This window comes from Pteronotus mesoamericanus, unplaced genomic scaffold (genome assembly GCF_021234165.1).
Source record: "Pteronotus mesoamericanus isolate MK-2021 breed Mesoamerican mustached bat unplaced genomic scaffold, CSHL_Meso_final contig_164, whole genome shotgun sequence".
Lineage (NCBI taxonomy): Eukaryota > Metazoa > Chordata > Mammalia > Chiroptera > Mormoopidae > Pteronotus > Pteronotus mesoamericanus.
Window position 1 is genome coordinate 4,195,740 of NW_026555065.1, and position 24,003 is coordinate 4,219,742.

At 55.7% G+C, this 24,003-nt stretch overlaps 1 protein-coding gene across 1 annotated transcript; it reads right to left on the reverse strand.

Moving 5' to 3' along the window:
* Positions 1-2,727: 2,727 nt before the first annotated feature.
* On the reverse strand, positions 2,728-23,819 carry PLEKHO2 (pleckstrin homology domain containing O2). The gene is made up of 6 exons (XM_054564463.1): positions 23,702-23,819; positions 17,257-17,406; positions 12,682-12,798; positions 8,023-8,127; positions 6,414-6,512; positions 2,728-3,997 (listed from the first exon to the last, which is right to left on the reverse strand). Exons 1-6 carry the CDS (start codon positions 23,711-23,713, stop codon positions 2,984-2,986), a joined length of 1,497 nt encoding a protein of 498 aa, XP_054420438.1. The 5' UTR covers positions 23,714-23,819; the 3' UTR covers positions 2,728-2,983.
* Between the last annotated feature and the right edge of the window lie 184 nt (positions 23,820-24,003).

The following is a 24,003-nucleotide window of genomic DNA, read 5'->3' on the forward strand; positions in this document are numbered from 1 at the left end:
CATAGGAAACACCTGTGTAGACAAGAATCCTCAATGGAGGCTAAACCTAGGTGGGTAGTTGATGAGATACAACATATTTGTGCATGGTCTTAAAATGTCTTCCAGGCCCGTTTATTAATTGCAAAAGTCCTAACTCTCCAGTAGAGAAATCCGACACCTTGACCAGGTGTCAAAACTAACGGTCATAACTGAGGGAAGATAGATGAATACATACCTCCAGATGTGATGCCCTGAGAAGGACCTAGGAGCACCTGGGCAGTTTTCTGGCTGAGACCCCATAACCTCAACCTAATCAGGAGGAAATCTCAACAAGCTCAAAGCGAGGCATGTCCTATTAAAAAGGGAGTTAGAACGGGGGGAAGGACTGTATTCTTAAAAAAGTAAGTCCATATCATGAAAGATGAACACTGTGGAAACATTTCAAGTTAAAGGAGACCAAAGAGACATGTATACAATATCCAACCCTACGCTAGAGGAAAAATATGAAGAATATTATTCAGTCAAATGACAAAATTGGAATATGAACAGTAACTCATATCAGTGTTAAATTTTCTGAAGTTGGTAACTGCACTACAATTACGTAAGAGAATATACTTATTTTTAGGGAATACACACTGAATAATTCCGGCCTAAGGGGCCATGATAACTCTACAGTGACTCAGAAAAAAATCATGTTAGAGAAGGCGTTCAAAAGGTAAACCAATGGGTCGATCTCGGTAGTGTAAGGCTGTTCTTTGTGCTATTCTTATTGTTGCACCTTTTTTGTTTCTATTTCCAAATAAAGCTTTTAAAAAATTGAAAAGCATTGTTCGTTATGACAGCCCCCAGCCTGTATAAACGTGCGTGTGGGTGCAGCTGGGGGCCTGGCTGACTTCAGCAAAGACCGAGCACTGGGGGAGGGCAGCGCCCCAGCCCGGCCTGTGGGAAGGGTGCCCTAGAGCGGGTTTGGAGGGCCGGTGAGGCCACTGATCAACCGCCTACCCCCTGGTTCCTTGATGTCAGCCCTGGAGCGGGCCTCACACCAACAAACAGGCTTGTGGCAGAGAAGTCCCATAAAAAGGGTTTTATTGCCAAACATCAAGAAAGGCGCTTCATAAGCAGAAGACGTGGAATGCCATCCTCCAGGAGGCAGGCACGGCAGCCCCTGCGTTTCCCATCCTCCTCCCCTCGCCCCTTGGAAGCTGGCTTCCTCTTGGTGCCCACGCTGCTCAGGCATGGAGACCCCATGAGAACCAATGGCATTAGGCCACTGAGGTTGGCCCAGAGCTACTCCCTCAGCCTGGTCACTTATCAGAGGAGGAAATGGAGACTCTAGTCCCTGAAAGCAGACTTGGCTAAAGCCTCAGTAGCCCTCCCCAAAGCAAGAGTGCAGGGGGCCACATGACTGTGGGTACTTGATGCTATTCTTGCCCTCATCCTGGAGATGGAGGGACAGGCAGAGTGTGGCATGGGAGCCTAGTGTATCCAAGGAGTGTGGTTTGGGGAGACCCATGGCGGCTCATGCCCATGCCTGCCCCATGCGGCTGCAGTGTGGACATCTAACTGCCCCTCCTGATCCTTGGCTACCACCCTCAAGGACAAAGTAGAAGTAAAGTAGCCATCAACCTGTACTGGCAGGTCTCAGTGGGCACAACTGGTGGCGGGGGTGGGGCAGGGGGCAAAGGCCAGAGCGCGCAGCTGTGAGCCTCCGGCTCCTCTTTCAGTAAACCAAAGTGCACATGCAGAAACCCCGAGTGAGCCTGTCAGGGGCTGCTCCCACCCCCGCCACCCCAGGGAGCGCAACCGTGGCCCTCGGGGCCTCTGCACCTGCGGGCTCTGCCCTCAGTCCAGCTGCTGCCGCAGGATGGCGACCCGATGGGCTCTGGGAGCCAGGGGTGACAGCGAAGGGGTGGGGCAGGGGGCCACCGAGAGAGGCCCAGGGTGCAGGCATGGGCTCCTTTCACTAGGAAGTTCAGGAGAAGCAGTTTGTGTGGGTCCTGAGGCAGAAGGGAAAGCGGGGAGAGGGTTGTGGTTTCAGGCCCCAACATACCCCCTTAGCATTAAATGACGAGTATATTAGACCTGCTTGGGTTGTGGAGGAACCAGAGACCCAGATATAAATTCCATCTGGGGAGGCACATAAGTTTGGGTGGCTTCTCTTCTGAAGGTAGATTTATAATGAATTATATACAGGATTTCCTGATGTTGACGTTGGGCCATTCTGGAGTTCACCTCTAGGAATGTGCGAAGCCAGACCCAAACTGGCCCAGAGGCAGGGACTAGGCTAGAAGAACCTTCAAGTTTCTCCTCCGCCCTGGAGTCCTCCAGTCACAGCTCACCAGAGGGCAAGGCCTGCAGAACAGGAAGGCCCAGAGAGGGGCCACACAACGAATGGCTTTCTCACAGATGCCTCCTACCTGCCTCCGGAGGCCACACCTGGGTGCCAGGTCTCAGCCGAAGGATGGATCTACGGTCTAGACCCAAGACCTCAGCAGCTACTAGGGATAGGCGGGTGGAGGCGGGGTGGCTACGAACTGAAGCTGCCTTTGCCACGAGGCTCTCTGGCTAGGGATTTCTGGACAGAGAGGCTGTGGGGGACTCAGCCGTGCTCTATTCGGGAGCCTGGAATGTAAACTACTGGGGGAGAGAAGCAGATGCGATGCCACCCCCAGAGCCCCCCCCCCTCCCCCGCCCCACCGTGCTGTGCCACAGCCCTGGAGCAGTTTGGAACAACCACACAAGCACGAAAGTCCTGAGTGTGTGCTCCCAGCCCAAGCCAGAGCCCAGGGGCCAGGCCACACAGCCAGACGGTGGCTGAGGGTGGCACCTGGCACCACTGGCCAAGGCAGGGCAGGAAGGATACCAGGAGCCTCTGTAGGTCCTGGTCAAACCCTGGCACAACTGATAGCCCTTCAACAGCCTGAGCAGAAGCACAATTCTCGGCAGGGCTGGGCTTTGATGGACTGGGCCAGCCAGGAGGGACCGTGCCCTGGCCTGGCAGGCCCTAGGGTGCACTTCTCCTGTAGAGGGTCACCAGCTCCTTCCGCTTCTCCTGTAGCCCAGGCGCTTCCTGGCTCAGCTCTCCCAGATCTCGCATCTCCTGCAGGACCTGGGTGGCCTGCCTCAGCTGCTCCACAGCCTGGCTGAGCAACGTCTCAGCATTCACTGGGGCCGGCTCGCTGGCCAGCACCTTGTTCAACAGTTTCTCCGTCTGTTTGGAGGCCACCTGCACCTCCAGCTGGGCCCGGTACAGCCGTTCCCTAGGTTGCTGTGGACGCTGGGGGCCTTCCCCAAGCAAGTCCCCCATGGAGGAGCAGCGGGGATGGAACTGAGGTGACAGGTCCCGGGGGAACAGTGCCGTAGACGTCGCTTCACTCTTTGGGGGAGTTCCTGGGGTGTCCGCGGCCTGGGATGGCTTGACAGGCTCAGGACTGTCATCCACACCATTCACTGAGACCCGTGCTGGGCCTGGGGCAGAGCTCTCAGAGGCCTCAGGACTCTGGGCTGGCCCTGAAGCCTCCACCCCACCCATGGAGGCTCTCAGTTTTTTCGATACGATCTTGGGTGGGGGTGCAGGGGGCTTCCCACCCTCCTTGATAGAAACCTCCAAAGTCTGAGAACAGGGCTGCTGGGGTGGTTCTGCACTCTCAGGGTCAGGGGGGTCCTCGGAGCTGGGGTTCTCCCAGCTCACCTTCAGTTTGTCAGGCAGGACCTTGGGGAGCTGCTCAGGGGAACTGTCCTTCCCCACTAGCGTCTCCGAGTCCTCTTGGCTCTCAGAGAGGGCCTCAGAGCTTGCTGAGACAGGGGTTGGGGCTTTCTCCTCGACAGAGGTTTCCACTCTTTCACCGACAATGGTCATCTCTGGCGCTGGGGAAGGCTTGGTAGGAGGCATGGGGGGCCGGAGTATCTCCCGGGGCTGTGCTGAGCTGACGTCATTGCTGGGGGCAAACGGTGGCGGCCTGCTGTCCAGAACATCGAGGTCCAGGCGTGTAAGTCCATCAGAAGCTGCGTTGGCTACCTGGTGGGGGCAGCATATGGACATCATCTTAGGTGACTGGTCTTTGGGTGTGATGTGCCCAGGTACAGGGGCACTAAAGCCCTCTCATCCAGGCTGCCCAGGCCCCTAGCCCCCCACTCTCCAGGCCCTCCTCTCTCCTCTCCTGTCTCCCACAGAATCCCGTTTCAGGATCACAGGCCAGGAAGGCAGAGCCAGGGTGCCCTCTCGGTGCCCTGGCCTGGCTTTGTCCAGCCACGGAAAGAGGCTGTTCTTTTTAGTGGCAAATGTCCTGGTCTGGGCAGCAGGGGACATGGTTCCAGCCCTGTTTCTGTCCCTTCCTGGCTGTATGGCCCTGAGAGTGTCCCTTCTCTGCAACTATCCATCTGGGTTCCCATCGCCAGGAGACATAGGACCAGGACTCAGTACAGGTCTCGAGAGTCGTCTGCCGCTTGCTCGCTTCTGCTTCCCCTCCTGGGAGATCTCTGGTCTGCGAGCCCCACCTCCAGTGCTCGGGCCCAGACGTCCCCAGCCCTTGCCTGCCCAGCTGCTCCACAGCTTGTGCCCACTTTCCTCACACAGTCAGGCGTCGCCCAGATAGAGGCCGCCCCAGACCACAGCTGACTGCCAGAGGGGAACAGCTGCACCCAGCGGACAGCTGCCACCGCCCTGCCCCAGGGATCCACTGGGACGCCCAGCAGGGAGCCTCGAGGCCGGGAGCAGGGCTGAGCAGGGGGCCTCTCCCAAGTCTCTTAGAAGGTGGGGGTCCTGGCCTGGACCCTCATTCCCTCTTGCAGCACACAAGTGATCTGGCCGATACACACGCTCAGCACGGGGTGAGGGTCCCTCCCTGAATTCTCGCAGGGTCTCCCCTCCGAGGCAGGCCCTCCGAGCACCTCCTAGACCTCCCACCCCCGGCATTCCTTTCCTCGCTGGCGATTTCAGTTCCTTCTGCAGCCTTTTCCTCCTGAGCTGACAGACATGGATGGGCTGCCTCACCTCAAAACAAACTCCCCAGTGACCTTGGCCCCTTCCCTTCTCCCTCTTTCCTCCTATGGCCACCCCCTCGAGCACCCCCGGCTCAGAACCCCATGACAGCCCTAAGCTGACGCCTCTGAGAAAACATGCTGTAAACCAGGGGTGTCCGCCCCGTGGCCCCTGGGCTGCATGCGGCCCAGGAAGGCTGTGAATGCGGTCCAACACAAAATCGTAAATTTACTTCAAATATTATGAGACTTTTTTGTGATTACATGTCACAATGTATTTAACGTGTGGCCTAAGACAATTCTTCCAGTGTGGCCTAGAGATGCCAACGGTTGGACACCCCCGCGTGACCACCTCCCCAGGTAACTTGTGGCTGCCCACCTGGCTGATGACCCCTAGGCCTTGTGCCCTCCTCTCCTTAGACGTGCCACTCACCTCTCTGGAGGCACCTGTTCCTTGGCTGCCTACTGCTCCCCATCCCCCAAATGCAGCATTCATTGAGGTTCTTTCCTGGCCTCCAAGACCTCTACCCTCACCATCAGCAACATTGGTCTGAAAGGGGCTCCTCACTTACCCCTCCGCTTGTCCACACCTTCTCTCACACTCCCTGTGCCCGGGGCCTCTCACTGCCCAGCCTCCAGACGTGGGGGCACCTGACAGTCCTCTGTCTCTGTACAGTCCACCTCCCCCCGCCCTACAGTCAATCACAAGCCCGGGGGACTCTTGTTTTCCAATCTCTCTCCCACGGACCCCTCCCTTTTCAACCCCTCTGGAAGCTTGGAGGTCCCACGGCTCCCCTTCTTCCTGGTCCCCTGCCTTTCCCTCTCTCAACCCAACCCACACTACCCTGGGCCCCTGCAGTACACCCATCCATCCGATCCTCGGTTCCGGCTTTCAAGGTCTCCACCATTTCCTACCCCTAATTCCACCTTCCCTACAGATCTCCAGCCAAAGGGGCTTGGCACACCTTGAACTCCCTTGCCTCATGCCTCAGCTCACACCATTCCCTCCCCCGGCATCTCCCTCACACCACACCTGCAACTGAAACCCTTCCCAGTCTCCAAGGGTCAGCTCAAGTGGGGGTGGGTCCTCTGTGGTCCCTCCTGCCCCAGCCATCCAGAGCTCTCCTCTGTACAAAACTTAGATACAGCTCTGGTTGGAGCCTGTCTTTGCTCTGGCTGGAAGCTGAGCTCTGAGAGGTGTGGACAAGCCGCGGGGGTCTCAGTTTCAGGCACCAGCTCTGGCTGAGGCCAGTGTGGGGACTCAACCCGCACAGCCGGCACACCTGCACCCTGGGCACATCTGACACGCATGCCTCCCACAGGCCCCCACACACCACCCAGAAAGCCCCAGCTCCAGAAGTGCTCAGAAGGGGGCCCGAGCCTGCCGTCCTAAGGAGTGGGACTCCCTAGCTCAGCTGACCTCCCATCTGTCCAGTCTGGGGGCAAAGTCTCACCTCCTTCAGGTGGATTCTTGTAGGTGGTCGGCGCCGCTGGCCCCCACGCACTCGGTCCCGAGTCACATGCTCCAGGGCACAGCTCTTGTCCACCTTTACCTGGGAAGGAGAAGGAAGCAGGTCAGTCCCCACCAGGCCTTGGGGAGAGAAGGAAATGCCCAGGTATTAACTCAGAGTCAGAGTCTGTATCTGTATCCTCGCTTCACAGAGTCAAGAGCCCTGTTGCTGCCTTTCTCTTTGAAGCATCCCCCCGAGTCCCAACCTCTGCTCTTCTCCCTGGTTCTACACTGCCTTTGTCATCTCTCTGCAGTCTAAGGCTCTCCCTCTCTTTGTAGCTGCCCTCTTTGCCTCAATCTTCCTGCCTGAATATGGGCTGTCAGCCCTTGCCCCACGGCCTACTGCAAATATATAAGTAACCCCGAGGCTGCTGCTTTTGGGCTTACTGGGGGAGGGGCAGAAGAGAGCCCATGACCCTCTGGTACCTGCTTCCAGAATAGGCCCTGCCCTGGCCCCAGCCATGCTCCCAGGACCCCGGGGATGGGCCCGGAAGAGCAGGGCTTCTGCCTCTTGGGTCCGAGTATTGAGAGGGCAGCATCTCCTCTCTGAGGGGTGAGGAGCAGCCCCAGGAAGCCGCAGAGCACGACGCACACAGGAAGTCCAGCCTCTGAACCCCGGAGCCACCTGTCGCTGCGATGGAAGTGGGGCTAAGGCTGTCCAGCCCCCAGGTCAGGCTCAGAGCTCAGGCCACCTGGGGTTCAACTGTCTCTGCTCCTCAGAGGAGGAGCTGGCCAGCTCCACCAAGACTGTGGGCTGACGCCCAGCCCACGTTCCTGTGGCCTCCAACACTCAAAATATGTCCCATCACCCCTGTCCCACAAAAATGGGAATTTTCCCCCAGCTAGTGAAGCACTGAGCATGACACAGTCACTTGAGACAGGACACAGGAGCCATGGCTCCGAGTCAGGGGCCTTGGGCAGCTCTGCCCTCCTTAGGTCTGAGTTCTGCCGTCTGAGGGTCGCCCCAGAGGCCTCCAGGCCCATCACTGCCCGAGGAGCTACAGATCCTTGATGTCGAAGGTAACCCTCCGTCGGTGATCTGGCCCCAGGAGACACCCTGTCTGACTGTGGTCACTGCCGCCACCATTACCACAACAGCACAGGGAATGTGTGGCCACTACAGACAGATAAGGAGGCCCAGGGCTAGAGCCGGCCTGGCTCGCACGTCATGGCCACACTGAAAGCGAGCTTTCTGGCTCTCAGCGCCCCCTCCAAGCCTCTCTGGCCTAGGTCCACCCGCTGTTTCCAGCTAAGGCTAGAAAGGACACATGGTTGCAACCAGTTAAATTCTACCCCACCACTTACCCATGTTTTCATTTTAAACAAGTCACTTAATTTCCTTACATCTTAGTTTCTTCATCTGTAAAGTAGGAATGCTACCACCTACTTTGAGGGGTACTGTGAGGATTCAATGAGGTAATGACAGCAGATGCCCCAGTGTTGGTTTCAGTGACATATCAGGGGCTGCCCAGGCTGAGGTGGGGCAGGGTCCTGTCTGAGCACACACACAGCGGGAAAGAGGACACGGAACTGTCCACAAAACTTCATCGCACCTCATCGAAAGCCTTGTTCTTGCCTCGGTTGATCCCTTCATTGAGGGCTTTGATCCAGGATTCCTTTTCTTCCCCACTGGGTGCTTGGAATTTGATGTCGCTGACCTGCAGGGGGTATGGGTGGGGTAGATGGCAGACGGTTAACCGGGCTCACATTTGGGGTTTTAAGGAAGCTTCCCACCCTGGATCCCAAAGTTGGCTGTGAAACAGCTGGCTAAGGAGCAAACCAGAATGACCCCCACAGCAGGTCTGACACTGGGACTTCAGGGGAAGGAAGGGACAGATCCAGCAGAGCAGGGGCTCTCTCCCCGCATACAGCTGTCAGAGACTGAGATGAGAACCGGCCTTGCTCTGTGGAAGGAGCTCAGAGCTGGTCTTGTTCCATGTGACTGCATGCCCCAGGCCAGCTGTCTGACCCCTGGGCTCTAATTTTCTCTGAAAGAGTAGTCCTAGTCTCCTGAGGCTAAAGTGATGGAGGTGACAGGCATGAGGTGTGTCCATTGGTGAAGGCCCACTGGACCCAGTACCACCATCAGCTCTCCAGGGGGCCTCACGCCCAGCCGTGGCCCCAAGTGAAAAAGTCCCAGGGTCTCCTTTCTGGCCTTGAATCATAGACTATAAGAAAGAAAGGGTATTGAAGGTCAATCCCAACCCTATCATTACACAGATGAGGAAACAGAGGTTCACCGATGGGATGAGATTTGGCCAGGGCGGCCTAAAGTAACCCCATGGCTCCTGACTCCACACCCCGCGTCATGCCGCCCCACGGGTCCCTTCCCATCTTGGGCAGGAGCGCCAAGCTCCTGTATTAGAATCAGAGAGCAGCTCAGAAAGCCCACTCACTACCAGACCCCAATGTGAGACAGGACATGATGGAAGGAGTAAGGCCATGCAAACTGAGAGGCCACTTTGCTTGATGGACATAGCAATAGGGCCTCTAAGCTAGACAGACCACAACTTATACAACTGGCTGACTTTGAGCGTCAGTTTCCTTATCTGTCAAAGGAGACCACCATCATAACCTGCCTTGAGGAGCTTGTAAAGGTCATTGACATATTTAAAGTGTTAATTCTGGGTCCTGGCTGGGTAGCTCAGTTTGTTAGAGCGTTGTCCCAATACTCCAAGGTTGTAGGTTTGATCCCTGGTCAAGGCACATGAAAGAATCAACCAATGAATGCATAAATAGGTGGAACAACAAATCTCTCTCGCTCTCTCCCTCTCCTACCCGCTTCATTTCTATCTCTAAAAATCAATCAATAAATAAAAATAAAGTGTTAAATCTCGAGTTGGGCACAGAGTGCTCAGTAGTAGAAATTATCACTATGGCCTTCCTTCTGGACAAAACAGCCCCAGTTTCCTCATCTGGAAAAATGCTGAGAGAAATTAACCTGTCTAAAGGCAGGACCCAGCGCATAGTAGGTACTCAGTAAATAGTTACTGAACGAATGTGCCAAGAAATGAATGAACTAGCCCAAGGTTCCTTTCCTTGCTCTGTTTTTGGGCCGCTGCCCACTCTCTGACCTCAAGATGCCCTAGTTCTTTGTCCTGGTGTCACCAGCCTGCCCGTCCCCCGCCCCGGTGTTAGCGCCTTCCCTCCCGCCACTCCTGCAGTTGTGTAACACCAAATCCGCCTGGCCCCTCAGCATCCTAGTTATATAATTTCCTCCTGGCTGCCTCCTGCTTCTCCTCCTATGGGGCCCTGGGTCCCACCCACTGCCCCATGTCAGGCACAGCCAAATGCTCATTTGCATGACCAGGGTAAATTCGATCCTGGCAGCAGATCTGCAGTTAAGTCAGAAACCCCAGGGCACCTTGGCAACTGCCCCTTAGCCCAGCCATCAGGGCTGCTGGGAGCTCAGGCAGGGACAGCATTGCATTCGGGCTCTGCAAGGGCCCACCCAACCCTGTGACGGGGTTGTGAGCAGGTGGACCAGGGCCAGCTCCTCTGAGCTCAGCTGCTGCTCCCGCTCGCAGGCCCTCAGTTGGTGCGGCTTCTGTCTGGTGCAGACCCTAGCATCCTAGAGAGCTTGAGAGGCACATACTTGATCTCAACAACAGGCACAGCAACAGTGAGGCAGAAAAGGAGCACTGGCCTGAGAGTCAAGATCACCGAGTTCTGGTCTCATCTACCTGCAATGGCAGGCACCCTGCACACTCAGGGCCTCAATGGGACAAGTACAGAACCACTGGACCCAACCCAAACTGCAGCCTTCCCCACTGGCCAGCCCCCTGAGGTGGTGGTGTGGAGAGGGTGTTGGCCAGCGGGCTCCCCTAGGAGAGGGAATGCAAGGTTACAGGGGACCCAGCCCCACCCTCAGGAACCCCGTAGTCCTGGCTGAATGGGTCAGGCACCCCACCAGGGCGATCAGCACAGAGATAGCAGGATACCAAGAAATTACTCCTCCTGCCCCACCCCCACCCTCCAGTCATGAAGAGCCATAGGCTACACAGGTCCCTGCCCAAATCCTTCCAAGAAGCCCCAGGGGCAAAGGCCCTGAGAGGACTTTCGGAGCTAACAGTTCTGGCCACAGAATAGGCCCACACAGCCTGGGAAAGGGGGCGGGGGGCATATAAAATGGCAGAAGGGGACAAGTGGGAGGGGGAGAGGAGGCAGGGAAAAGGAAAGGGCCAAGCTGGCTGAGACCAGCAGGGCAGCCAGGCCCAGCAGAGGCCACCCTGCTTCCTGGCAGCATCTGCCTGTGACCTCATGGCAGGGGCGTGGGGATGGGGAGGCAGGGGGAAGAGGAGCATGCAAGACACTGGAGTCTTTGTTTATTTGATTAGAAGGAAAAAACAGGCCGCCTCAGGACCAGACAGCCGGGGTCATGTGACCTCCCAGTCCGCGGGCAGCCTCACTGAGGCTGGGGAACACCCAGGGTGATAGGAAAGAAGGGTGAGAGGACGTGGGGGTGTGGTACTCTGGGCGGTCTCCCGTGGGCCCTCTGGAGAACTCCCGCACTCTCTGTGAGATCCTGGTGTGGCGAGGGTCAGGGGGCCCTTGAGCTGGAATCAGGGTGCACTGTCCTCCCACCGTTTTGCAGCCCCCATCAACTGCTCCATAGCCCACTGCTGGACTGATCATCCCATTCCCAGAGTCACCCAGAGCCAACCTGAGCCCTGAAGAACTGGGGAATGGAAGGGAGGGTGCTGGCTGAAGCAAGTGAGAACGCAGCTGCGCATACAGGCCGCTCCAAAGGTGACGTCCCACCCTGCAGCGGGCCTGGTCCGCCTATCCCACCACGAGCTGACTTTCCAAATAGGAGAAAGGAGTTGGGCCACGGGACAGAGCAAGGCCCCCTCCACTTCACACCCACTTAAGCTCACCTAGAAACACACAAAGACCCACACAGAATGTGGCCAGGTGAACACACCCCTGCATATAAAGAGGCGCGCGAACACACACACATGCCGGACACACGCTGGACACACAGGTGCAGCCCTTCACGCATAATGAACTCTGCATGTCTCTCAAATCCCCATTTCACAAATATAGCGCCCACTAGAGGGAAAGCAGGCCTCCAGAGCAGGTGAAGGGCTCCAGGCATGAAAGACCAACATGTGGCTCTCCTCTCCTTCAAAAAGCCCTAGGCAGCAGATGTCAAGGGAAACCTGGGCCCAGCCCCATGAATCCTCATGACACTATAAACCAGCCCCCACCTTGGCACCTTGGGCTCACCCCCAGTCCCAGGGTCCGAGACCTATAGTTGCAGGGCAGGACAAAGGGCTCGTGAGTAAAAGACCATGGTCTCCTCCAAGACCCAGAGCCACCGAGGACTGGGCTTCTGGCCCTGAGAGCCAGGGAGGAAACAGAATGGCCTCCAGCAGGCCCAGACCAGACCAGCTCCCCAACCCCCAGCCTCTGTGACTCAGCCCCACTCTGGGAGGTTCCGTGTGACGTGCAGAGGTCGGGAGAGGCGTGACTTCGCTGCAGATGGGCGAGAGCTGGCGAGAGGTGCTGTACATGCCAGCCTCAAATCTGACTCCCTCCTGACATCTGTGAAACTACACCATGTGTCAACACTCACCCGGACTCCCTGCCAGAGACATGTGGTACAAACAGCAAACTTCATCTGCACACACGGCATGTCCCAGGGAAAGAAGCTTTGAGGCAAGAGACTTTCTCCAGCATCAGCCAAGAAAGGAAAGTGCAAGGGGAGGAAAGCAGGGAGGCTGTGTGTCCCTGAGCACTGAGCCCAGGATAGAGGGCCCACCCAGGAAAGCCCGGGATAATGGGGAGGCCACACCTTCCCCTCAGGCCCAGACTGCATCGTGGTGTCACGCCTGGTGGGATGAAGGCCTCATCCCTAGCTTTTCTGCCTCAGCCCGGGCCTCCTGTGTCCAGAGTGTGGGAGAAGGCCAAGGGCCCCACCTCCCAAAGGCTACTTTCCAGCGACAGCATGGGAAGGAGGCCCCAGAGCCTAGGAGGAGAGGGAGAACAGAGCTCTCAGCAGGGCTCTGAATGCATCTCCTATCAACCAGGGGCTGGGAAGACTCCAAGACAAAATGAGCAAAAGATGCAACTTGCAAGCCCCCATATCTGAGCCTCAGGCACACTCCTGAGAATGTGCGGGCTGCATCCAGGGGCCCAGACTCCAGGGATGCCCTTCCCGAGCAGACCCAGCCTGGAGGAAGGTCAGGCCACGGCAGGCACAGCCCTACCTTGTTCCCTGGGGAGCGCAGCAAGATAAATCGGTGTTTCCGCTTGAGGAGGGCACGGAGGTCCTGGCACTTCTCGTAGCTGCCCAGCTCCACTGTCTCCACACACTTCTGCTCATCCTGGGGAGGATCACAGAGGGAACAGGAAATGTGAGAGCCGGACACACCCAGACCCTGCCTCAGACAGTGATGCCTGAGCAAGGGCATCACTGGACTCCAGGCTACCAGTCGATCACCAAGATGAGGCATTCAGACCCCAGTGAGTCTGTGCTGGCTGGAGAGACACCCTCAAGGCTCACTGTGTACACAATATACGGGGCTGACAGTCTGGAGGAAGGGCGCAGGCCTGACTCAAATGTGCCTAAGGCTGTAGGAGAAAAGAGGGGAGGCTTAGAGAAGGGTGCCTAGGGGTCCATGCGGGCCTAGAGACCAGGCAGAGATGTGTGGGAAAAGGTTGCCTGGAAGAGGGAGCAAGCTATCACAAAACGAGAGAAAAAGAAAAGGCCCGCGGGTGCAGCAGCAGAGGACAGCGTGCAAAAAGGCACACTGGGGGCTGACTCCCACCAGCGTGTTTCTCCGCAGCTCATTGGCTTGGGGACAGAGGCTCTCTCTCCGGCCTGCAGAATGGAGAGCGCCAGGGCTCCTTTAAGAGCATGCACTCCCAGGCTCTCATCCCAAAGCCCCATCAGTAGAAGGGCCGGTGGCCAGGACAGTGGCCAGCCTCTTCTAGGCCACCTCTGGACACTGGCTAGACTCCCTTCCTGCCTGCCAGCTGGGCACCTGAGTGTTTTCTCCACCAGATGCCTCTCCAGCAAGCTGCCTGGGACAAGCTCCTCCCTCAGCGATCAACTGGTTCCTCTTCCAGGAAGACCGAGCTGGAACAACTTCCTGGAAGTGGCACAGCCTCACCCTGGCGCTCCAGGGAAACGGACGCAGGCCCTGGATTGGCGGGGGCAGGGGAGGCACTGCCCTGGAGACTGGCCAAGAGGTGAAGGAAACTCTAACTGTTGGACGTCACAGAGAGAGCCCGCAAGAGCACCCACCCAAGACCCCCTTCAGTGCTCTGCGGTTTTGGGTGGAATATCTGGTGTGCAGTGACTCAAATATTTGCAGAAGAAATGTCCCAATTTCCCTCCACAAATCCGCATCTATACTTGGCCTTCTCTGTCCAAGGGTTCCATGGTCAGATTCAAAATTACAAAAGGTTATATTGTTGCTGACATGTACTATGTAGTTAGGCTTACCACGGTTTCTTCTTTACCGAACATGTACAGACATTTCTTTCCTGCCATTATTCCCTAAGCAACCATTTACACAGCATTTACATTGTATTAGGTATTATAAGTAAGCTAGAGATCATTTAAAGTATATGAGAGGATGTGTGTGTAGGCTATATGCAAATTCTATGTCATTTTATGTAAGGGGCTTGACCATCCATGGATTTGGATATCCACAGGGGTCCTGGAACCAATCCACTGTGGATACCAAGAGACTTACTGTGCTACAAAACCCTGACCCTTAGCATTTTTCATCCCTGATTCTCCTGAGCTTCTCGATCACCCAAAAAACCTAGAGTTCCAGTATTTGCTTCATTTTATACAGGAAAAGAATGAGAATGAGGCTTGGACGTGAACTGTTTTGCCCTAGGGGCACAGACCCAAATATAAGAGGCAGGGCCAAACTCAAGCCCACACCATCCGAGTGCCAGGACACAGCTGTTCCCAGTGCAGCGCACTCCTCCTGGCCAGGGGCAGAGGCCTGGTCAGTGCCTTAGCACCAGGCTGCTCTGCACCTGTGGTCCTCCAAGTGCGGAACCTGGTCCGGCGACAGCAGCATAACCTGAGAAATTGTTGGAAATGCAAATTCTCAGGCTCCACTCCTACTGAATCATAATCTTAGGGGAAGGGGCCTGGAAATTTGAGTTGTAGCAGCCCCCCCCGCCCCGGGGACTCTGATGTACACAAAAGTGTCCATCAGAACTTTTACACCGAGGTGCTCAACCTCGGTGGCACTGGGACCTTTAAAAATCCCAATGCCCAGGCAGTATCCCAGGCCAATTACATCAGGATCCCTGGGGGGTGGAGCCCAGGTATCAAACTATTTTTCAAAGCAGGTGACTGCAGAACTAAGGTCCATAACCACTGATTTACCCTCTCTTTAGCCCCTCAGGGAAAGGGGAACAGAGGGCCAGGGCAGCCTGATTTTTCCCATCCAGACTCGATCAGGCGTCTTTCCCATTTTTGTCTCTACACATCTCTTTTTAACTCCTAGTCTCCAACCCCTTCCACGTTTCTCCACTCTACACAAGGGACAGGAAAATCCACCTGGTCCAGGAAGCCCCACGGCTCACCCCAGGAGCCTGAGCCTTGGTGCCCTCCCCCTCCTTTGAGGTCCCCCATTCACAAAGCACCTGCCAGGTACAGGCACCAGATGAGGTGCTAGGGTCACACTGCCATGGGGAAGAACAGCCCGAACTCCCTGCTGGGCCGTCTCTGTCTACTCTGTGCCGCATACGTCTTCTCATCTTCCTGTTTCCCCGTAGTGGCCTACAAAGGGGCAGCCCTCAAGAGCAGCAGGTATAGGACCAGTTTGCTGGACTGAGTGCCTGACGTAGACTGAGACCCCAGGAAGTCCCCACCTACAGGGCATCCAGAGGAAGGCAGCTCTCTAGAAAAGGACCCCCAGCTGCAGAGCACAGCTCACCTGTCCCACGTGCACATACTTCCCCCAACAGGACAACTACTGACCCAAACAAAAAGTCAGTTCATCTCCACCACCCAGATCCCCACGGCTGCCTGACCTGGGTCTCCTCTCCACCCGAAAAGCTGAATCATCTGGCCCTTCTGCAGCTCAGAAAAAAAATGGATAACCCAGCAGGCGCTGGGCGGGGGCAGCATTTTTGGAATGTCAGCTTCAATGACAGCAAAGAAACAGCCAAGAGCCATTCCCACTAGCCTAGTTCCTCACATCAAGGAAGAGGAATTGAATTAATAAGCATTTCTCAATTCCTACTCCTGGGCCAAGCTTCCCATCTCCGAGGGTTAAGTTCTTGAAGCTGCACTGAGGTTAATAGTGTTCTTATTTTTTTTTAAGTTTGATTTAGATTTTTCATGTTTGGGGGATGTGAAATCCTTTCTGCTTCCCAGCTGTGGCCAGATGTGGAGGAAGCCCAGGCAGGACAAGTCTCGCAGTGCCTGACAGGCTGACAGCCGGAGAGCCAGTCACTCAACTCTTGGGCAGTTAGGACTGGAGGATGCTCTGACAATGCCCTCTCTTTATAAAAACACCCCCTGCAGACACCGCAGGGCACCCTCACTTGGTGAGAGCGGCAGTGCAGAATACCTAGGGCGCTGTCTGCACAATTCGTCCAGCCGCTTCTGACACCCCGACTCCGTGAGCCCGGGCCTCGGGCAGGAAAGGCAAAGTGCTTCTCAAGGGTGGCTCCTTTAATCACAGAGATCTGGATGCTCAACCTCTCTTGGCCTGGGACAATTATGAACTTGCCAAGATACCCTGAGGCACGCTGAGAGAGGCCGAGGAGGAACGGGCAGGATGCCCTTTCTGCCGCCAGGCCAGTTCTTCCCCATGTATTCCATCTGTCAAAGGCGTACAGGGAGAGCCCATTTTCAGCAGACAGGCCCTCTGACAGCCTCAGCCCCAGAAGACAAACATCATTTACAAGTACAAGCCACCTTTGCTCCTCAGGTCCTCACTCAGAGCTTTGTTAACTCCTAACATACAATTTTAGCATCCTTGGTTGGCCAAGTTCCAAGCCGGTTCAAATGAGAAGAGACACAAGCCTGAAGTGGGAAGATGTGAGGACTGTGAGAGGCACAAGGACAGCACAAGTGACAACTGGTAGCTTGATATTAAAGGAGAAAGAAAGGGTGAAAAGTACAGTCTGATTATAATTGACTCTGAGTCATCAAGGAAAGACTTAGTTTAGGCTGGTACCTTTTTTTTTTGAAGAAGGCAGAGAATATTCAATACATTTTAGAGGCCTTCCACCAAAAATAAGATGTAGACTTTAGTTGCTGACATCAGTGGGTGGGGAGAGCACTGCATTTGGTTGTGGACCTGGCTCCTTCATCAGTGAGATGCTGAACAGTCATTTGGCCATTCCCGGCCTCAGGATCCATCTCCAGAGGATGTGACATGATGGCCACCCTCACGGGACTGTCAGGAGCAATCATACGAGAGCTCCGAACACGCATGAGCAGTATTATTTTTACTCTCATTGATAAATGAAGCAAGCTTTAGTTTTCAGGAATATTTACATACGTGGAACCTAGTCCAGGGCCGGGGGTTGCAGTGCAGATGTACAGTTGAGAAGGTACACACCCTTATGCCCGTACACTTCACAGAGCCCCTCATCCACGGGCCCTGGACTAGCATCTAGAGGTACCACCCCATGCCGCAGAGACCCAGAGATCAGGTACTCACCCAAGGTCGCACAGCATAGCAAATATGGAACTGATCTTCCAGCTCCAGTTCTGGGGTTCCCCCTGCTGGAGTGGGCAGCCCTCGCTTCGCCCCCTGCCCCAGCACATCCAAGCTCAGAGCCAGGTAGGTCCTCACCTCGTTCTCGTAGACCAGCAGCTGGGCCTGGCAGAGGAGCAGGTAGCGATCTTTCCAGAGCCCTAGGAGGCCCCCGCTGCTCTTCTTGATCCAGCCAGCCTTGTCCGCAATCCGTGCTCCCCGAGGCTTCTCGCCCCCTGCCTTCACGCCCTGTGAGACAGGCACCAGAACACGCCATGAGGGTACCACCATGGGGCCACATAGTCCACAGGCCGTACCAGGGACATATCCCTCTGATAGGTACCTACTGATATCTTCCCATGTGAGCTTCCCCACAACCCCCAAGGCAAATATTCTTAATCCAGAATGAGAAATATAGTAACTACAGCAGCAGCAACAATATTAGCAGCAGCCACCTTGTATCAAGCCCCATGTTACATTTTCACACACTGTCTCATTTAGCCTATGCAACTACCCTCCGAGGCAGTGGCATCATTACCTACATGTCACAGCAAACTCAAGAGAGAGCTAGCTTGCCAGAGTCACACAGCTGGAAGGACAGAACCAGAATTCAAACTGGCATTCTGACTATGTTCTTCCTGCTCCACCATTCTGCCTCCCATGTGCTCGCTCAGCCAGCCAACACATGCTGTACGGAGCGCCTGCAATGTCACGGGTGCTGGAGGAGGCAGAAAGGAATAAACACAATGGATCTCTGCCCTCCAAGAGCTGGCACTTTGGGGAAGGAAGAGCTGAACAAATGAACACTAGACACAAACACATTAATAAGCGTGAAACACTACAAAGGAAAAAGTGAAGAGGGAGGGTGAGAGAGGACAGTGCAGGACCTATTTCAGGTAAGATGGCCCAGGAAGGCCTCCCAGAGGAGGGGACATTTAAGCAGAATCAGAAGGATGAGAGGAGAAGCAGGCAAGGTAGTAATCGGCCTCTCTCTCCCTGCCCTTGTAAAGAACACCCTCTGGCCCTGGCTGAGTGGCTCAGATGGTTGGAGCATCATCATTCTGTGCTTCCCACTTGGGGCATATACAGGAGGCAACCAATCAATGTTTTGATCGATGTTTCTCTCTCACATCAATATTTCTCTCCTCTCTCTCTCTCTCAAAAATCAATTTAAAAAAAAATCTGCAGGTGAGGATTTGAAAAAAACAAAACAAAGCCCTGGCTGGTGTGGCTCAGTGGTTTGAGTGCTGGCCTGTGAACCAAAAGGTCGCTGGTTTGATTCCCAGTCAGGGAATATGCCTGGGTTAAGGACCAGGTCCCCAGTTGGGGACGTGCAAGAGGCAACCAACCTATGTTTCTCTCTCTCTCTCACATTGATGTTTCTCTCCTTCTCTTCCTCCCTCACTTCCCCTCTCTCTACACACACACACACACACACACACACACACACACAGCCTCTGAAGCCCCTGCTTCTGCCCTCAAACAGAAGGCCCTTCTGCCTTCCTCCCCACCCCCATGGGGTCGAGGACTTTGGGGCATCCACCCCATCTGGTGAGAGCTCCAAGGACTCTGCCTTCAACCAGAGTCCTTCTCTAAGACATGGCAGCCAGCCTGGGGCCTCCAGGCCAGCCACCGACATTTTGTGCCCCTTGACTACCTGCTTGGGTAGCTGGGTGCCAGACATATGCCTACCAGACGGGGTCAGAGTTACTTCGGGTCCCAAGCACCCAGCACTGTTCCATTACACATAATGGGTGCTAGAGAAATATCTGTGAAATGAAAATAAAAATACACCCAATTTGCTAGCCACTTTGCTTCAGTGACTGGTACCCACAGCAGTGAGTGTGAAGGGGAAGGTGGAGCAGAGGAGATAAAGAGCAAGTCAGAATCTAGAAAATGCAAGAAGGAAATTAGCACTAATTTTGACTACTTTATAATTTACATAAAGCTCAAAAAGGTGGCCCCGGTTAAAAGGCACAGAGCTCTCCCCAGGGGATGCCCTGTGGCCACAGCTGCCTTTGGAAGGACAAGCCCAGGCAGATGGAAGTGCGGTGAGTTGTCAGGGGCTGGGCAGGGCACGGCCTCCCTGACTTCAGTCAAGGCAAGGGCGCCCTATCCTGGCTCGCGCTGCGCTCCCCACCCCTCTGAACTACACACTCTGGCAGTTGGGAATCTGAGCTCTGAAGCCCAAGTCACACGCACCAGAGGCAAATCACCTGATGTCTCTAAGCCTCAGTTTCTTCATCTGTGAAATGAGGGCAAAGCTTTTTGTTTTGTTTTCTGCTATAGCCTCAGTGCCTAGACAATGTCTGATACATGGTAGGTGCTCCATAAATGTTTGTTGCTGAATAAAGGTATGGCATATAAAGCGGTGCCTAGGATACCCTAAAGTTAGTAAATGGCAGTTGTTACTGTCGTCACTGCCATTCCCTCTGACTCTCAGGGCCCCTCTCTCCCTGGGCCCCGTTCAGAATTTAGAGCAAGGCCCTTTCTGGGCTTAGCTACTGGGCATTACTACCCCAGGAGTTCCTTGGAACGTGAGTGCCTTTCAAGTCTCTCCCTTCCTTGTACATGACAAGAAAAATGGGGAAGTGAGATGGTCCCAAATGGTCTTCCCGGATGGCAGAATGAGGAAGCGGAAGGCTTGCCTACAGGCCAGTATGAGGCACCCTGACCAGGAGAAGAGGGGACTTCAGGGCCCTTTACAAGAAGAGGGAGGCTCTCATAGCCTATCATCTACCCACCTCCCCGTCCCACGTCACCAGAGACCCTATGCTCAGCGCCATGGGCTGCGTGACCCACAGGCGCCTCATCCTCCCAGGGCTGGGAGGGACGAAGTAGGAAATGGGACACCCCACCCCCACATCACACCCTATATGTACCACTGGCTGCTTCCTAGGTCTGAAGCCTAGAGGTCTCCCTTAAACTAGGCAGTAGGGACACTGCTGCCTGGGTGTCCCACCTCTGAGCTCCAAGCTCCCCTCCTGCTTTTCAGAGGCCCACCCCCTGGAATTCACTACCCCATGGATTTCACACCCCTTTCCAAACCCTCTCTATTTGTGACCTCCCCTGCCTGGCTCACTCACTGGACATGTAAAAACCCTCCACCAGCTAGAAGCTCCCAGGATGCAAAGCTGGAAACTTGTGCCTTGACCAGCGTCCTCTCTGGGCGTAGCACAGCAGTGCCCAATAAATATCATGGCTGGATTAACTAGCGAAGCCAGTCCAGGGCCTTAGGGATGGGTGGGGCCAGGATGGGACTGAGGGGAGAAGGTACTTCCGGACGAGGCAGCGACAAGTGAGGGGCTGGAGGCATGAACCAAAGCCCAGGGAAGGATCTCCTTATCAGGAATCAGTCACAGCAACAGCAACAGCCACCTGAAGGGTGACTTGGCTAGAGGTCCTGCTTGCCTGACACCCCTCACCCAGCTCCTTTCCCTGCCCCTCAGGCATTCTCCCACTAGTGGGCCTGGCTACGCCCCAGTAAGTTTTAATAAGTGGCCCCTCCCCTTGGCAGGGCTCACAGGGGAGGTTTTGTCCTGTTCAGCCCAGTTTCTCAGCCTCCTCTCCTCTTGTTGACCAGCTGACCACTGTTCTTCCTGTTTCACCCTCTCTTCGCCCATCTATCCTCACTCAGGCCCTCCCCTGCCCATGGTGGGCAGCTTCTGAGGTACCCCAGACACCAGCCTGGCTCCCCTTGGCCTGAGGCGAGAAGGTCTCTGGGTCATTTATTAAGAAGAAAAAGAAAAAGATGTCAGGTCGCCCTGACCCGGTGCACAGAAGGGAGTAAGAAGGTGGAAAGCCACAACACAGGCCATGACAGAGAGACAGAGACCAGAAGAAAACTTGTTGGCACCTCACATCACAAAGACCTTATGATGACAATCTGTTCCCTTCATCTAAACCCTGTGGTGCTCTGACCAAACTCTGCTAATAACCCACCATGTCAGAGCCCAGTGAGGGGGCAGTCAGTGAGGGGGCAGTCAGAGAGGGGAAGCACGGGCTCTGCCCTACAGGAACCTCCAGTCTGGTGGGGGCAACATGGACCCAGTTTGAGAAAGACCCACCCTATTCAGAGGGACACAGAGCCTACCCGGAGGGATACCTGGGTCCTAGCTCTCTAATGGGATCGGAAAGGGCCTGGGGTTAGTTTGGGAAGCCTTGCAGAAGGCTGGGTTTTGGTAGGACTATGAAGAGAGAAGGAGACACGCACCTTGGCCTGAAGAAGAAGGAAAGACACAAAGGGTATCAAGGATCCTACACTTTTCAACTCCTTCACTATAGAATGAGAAAGTACAACCCAGAAAGGGCCAGAGATTAGCTCAAGATAACAAAGCCAGTCCTGGGTGGGAAAGAGTAACCGAGCAGCCTGGAGCCAGGGGAGGCCAACCCAGGAAAAGGCATGACTGCTAGGACAGTGGGTAGAACCTCAGGGCAAAGACCAGCGTGATTCTTCACACTGGAGTAAGGGTTTTCGACCTTACTCCAGTGTGAAGAATACCTCACACTGGTCTTTGCTGTTTCCAAAGCTTCTGTACATATGATTGCACTTCTGGATCACCTGCTTCCCTCATTTTATAGATGGGAAGATGAGGCCTTGAGAACACAAGCAGACAGATGCCCAGGGCCCAGACCTGCACTTCTTCACCAAGCCTCAGCTTCACAGGGTCTACCAACCCACTGCACAGAGGAGGCTGCTGAGGCTCCACCCTGGGCACCAGGGTGGCTGGGGCATGGGGAGGAAGCTCAAAGCCAGGGGAGGGCTGAAAGCAGCCATGTGGGAGTGAGATGATGAGGCCAGCCTGGGGTCATGGGGGAGAGCAGGTGACTATGATCTAAGCGGGGTATCGGAGAAGCAAAGATGGGACACTGAGACCTAAAGAAACATGGGGGAGTGAGTGGGAGAAGAAATGGCAGGACAAGAGTTAGGGATGCCAAAGGGACGATGTAGGGATCAGGGAGCCCCTGGCTGCATGGGGAAGAGGTGAGCAAGGCCCTAGATAACCCAGCTCTGAGGAAGCTTCTGGTGCAGTCAGTAAGTGGTAAGTGGCAAAGTTAGAAACTCAGAACCAGAGGGAGTGCAGGGCTGGGCTGGCCAGGAGACATGCCACGGGCTCAGGAGAACTTCCCTTAATTGGGGCCAGAGCAGATCAGAAGATGAAGTAATCCTGTCCCACATCCTCTGGGAGAAGGGGAGGAGAGGGCACAGGCAGACAGCCCAGCCCTCACAACAGGGGCCTGGGGCAGGGGAGGGGAGCCCCACCTCTGTCAGCAAGAAACCAGAGCAAATTACAGTGGACTGACTTTGCCCCTTACTTCCACCCACTCTGAGAGAAGGGGCCACAATCACACTGTCAGGACCTCGGGAGGCAGCCCTCAGGCCCTGTATTTCATAGAAGAGGAAACACAAGCTGAGAGGGGAAGTGACTTATCTACCATCCCACAGAAAGGCCGGGCCTGGCCTGGAGGGAACCCTGACACCCTAGCTGCCCCTGAGCAGTGGCCCCAGGAAGTAGGGAAATGGGCACAGATGGGGACACGGGCAGGCCCAGGTGGCCAGGGCTGCCTCAAAAGTGAAGGCTTCATCTTTCCTCCCCGTCCACACAGGCACAGACATGTATACCCTTCCCCTTGTCTGGGAGGGACAGAAGCTGACACCCCCCCCAGAGGACAAGAAGCAAAGTCCTCTAGACTCAGCAGTCCCCTCCTCTAATTTATTCATCCTGCAGGCAAATATTAAGTGCTTACAGTGTGCTTGGATGATGGGGCTACTGGGAAAACTGAGTTTGCAAGTAAAGGGCAAGAGTCACGGAGTGCCTAACCCCACCCCTGACCAAGAGGGTCCTGAGGGGGATGACAGAGGCTCACACAGGCACGGCTGGTCCAGCTGCCCAGCTCCTTCCCGGAGCTAGCCCTCCCAGGGGTGCCGGCAAGGCAAGGGCTAGGACCAGCCCCTACTAGGCCACTCTAGGGTAGGTGAGTGGGTAGGGTAAAGGAGACTCACAGGGATTCATACAGGGGAGAAAAAAGCAACTTCTCCAGTCATCTGGCCACCAGACTGGGCCTCAAGATTCCTTCAGAAAGGGACTCCAGGACCCAGAGACTCCTGGAGACCTTCAACTCCACCATCGCCACCACACACACCCGCCCCCCAACAATACACAGCCTGTCCCCTCAGGATCCGACCTGGCTGGCAAGGAGAGTCAGCGGTAACCGGGGATCGAGCCCAGCACCCTAGGCCACTCTGAGCAGAGCCTCAGTCTCTCCGTCAACCCAATGGGAACAATAACATGCCCAAAGTTGGTGAGAGAAGCCAAGAGATAGTGAAGGAGGATGGGTCGTTAAAGTGCTGGAGACAATCCCTACCCCCACCCCTGCCTATCCTGCCTAATCTCTGCCTGGGTGGGTGTGGGGGGAGGTGTGCTGGTGTCCCGAGACCCGCGGGAGAGGGGCTGGCTGGAACAAGGGCCTGAGCCTGGGACCCCGGCCACCGTAGGCGGCTCGAAGACCCCCCGCCCAGGCCCCCCGCCTGGCTGGCGCTCACCTCCTCCTCCATGGCGAGTCCCCTGAGGTCCAGGCGATCGGCCGCTCCGCCGCTCACACCCAGCGCCGCGCGAGCTCCGCCAGCTCCATCCACGCCCGCCGGGCGGCGGCTCTCAGCGTTCTGTCCCGCCGGCCGCCCGGGGTCCAAGAAACTTCGGGGGGGCGGGGCCGGGGGCGGGGAGAAGCTTCCGGGGGCCTAGGGGCGGAGCCTGAGGATGGATAAAGGGGCCCGGAGGCGCTGGTTGGAACTGGAAGCCGAGCGGTGTTCGGGGGAGGGGTGAATGGCTGGATGGCTGGGGCCGG

Bases quoted from the DNA above. Each gene is read 5' to 3' on its own strand.
- PLEKHO2 (XM_054564463.1), bottom strand. The intron at 12,799-17,256 runs GTGAGGACCTAC...GATCCTCCCCAG, and splicing joins TGCTGGTCTACGAGAACGAG to GATGAGCAGAAGTGTGTGGA. The intron at 3,998-6,413 runs GTGAGACTTTGC...TGCCCCCACCAG, and splicing joins CAAGAATCCACCTGAAGGAG to GTAGCCAACGCAGCTTCTGA.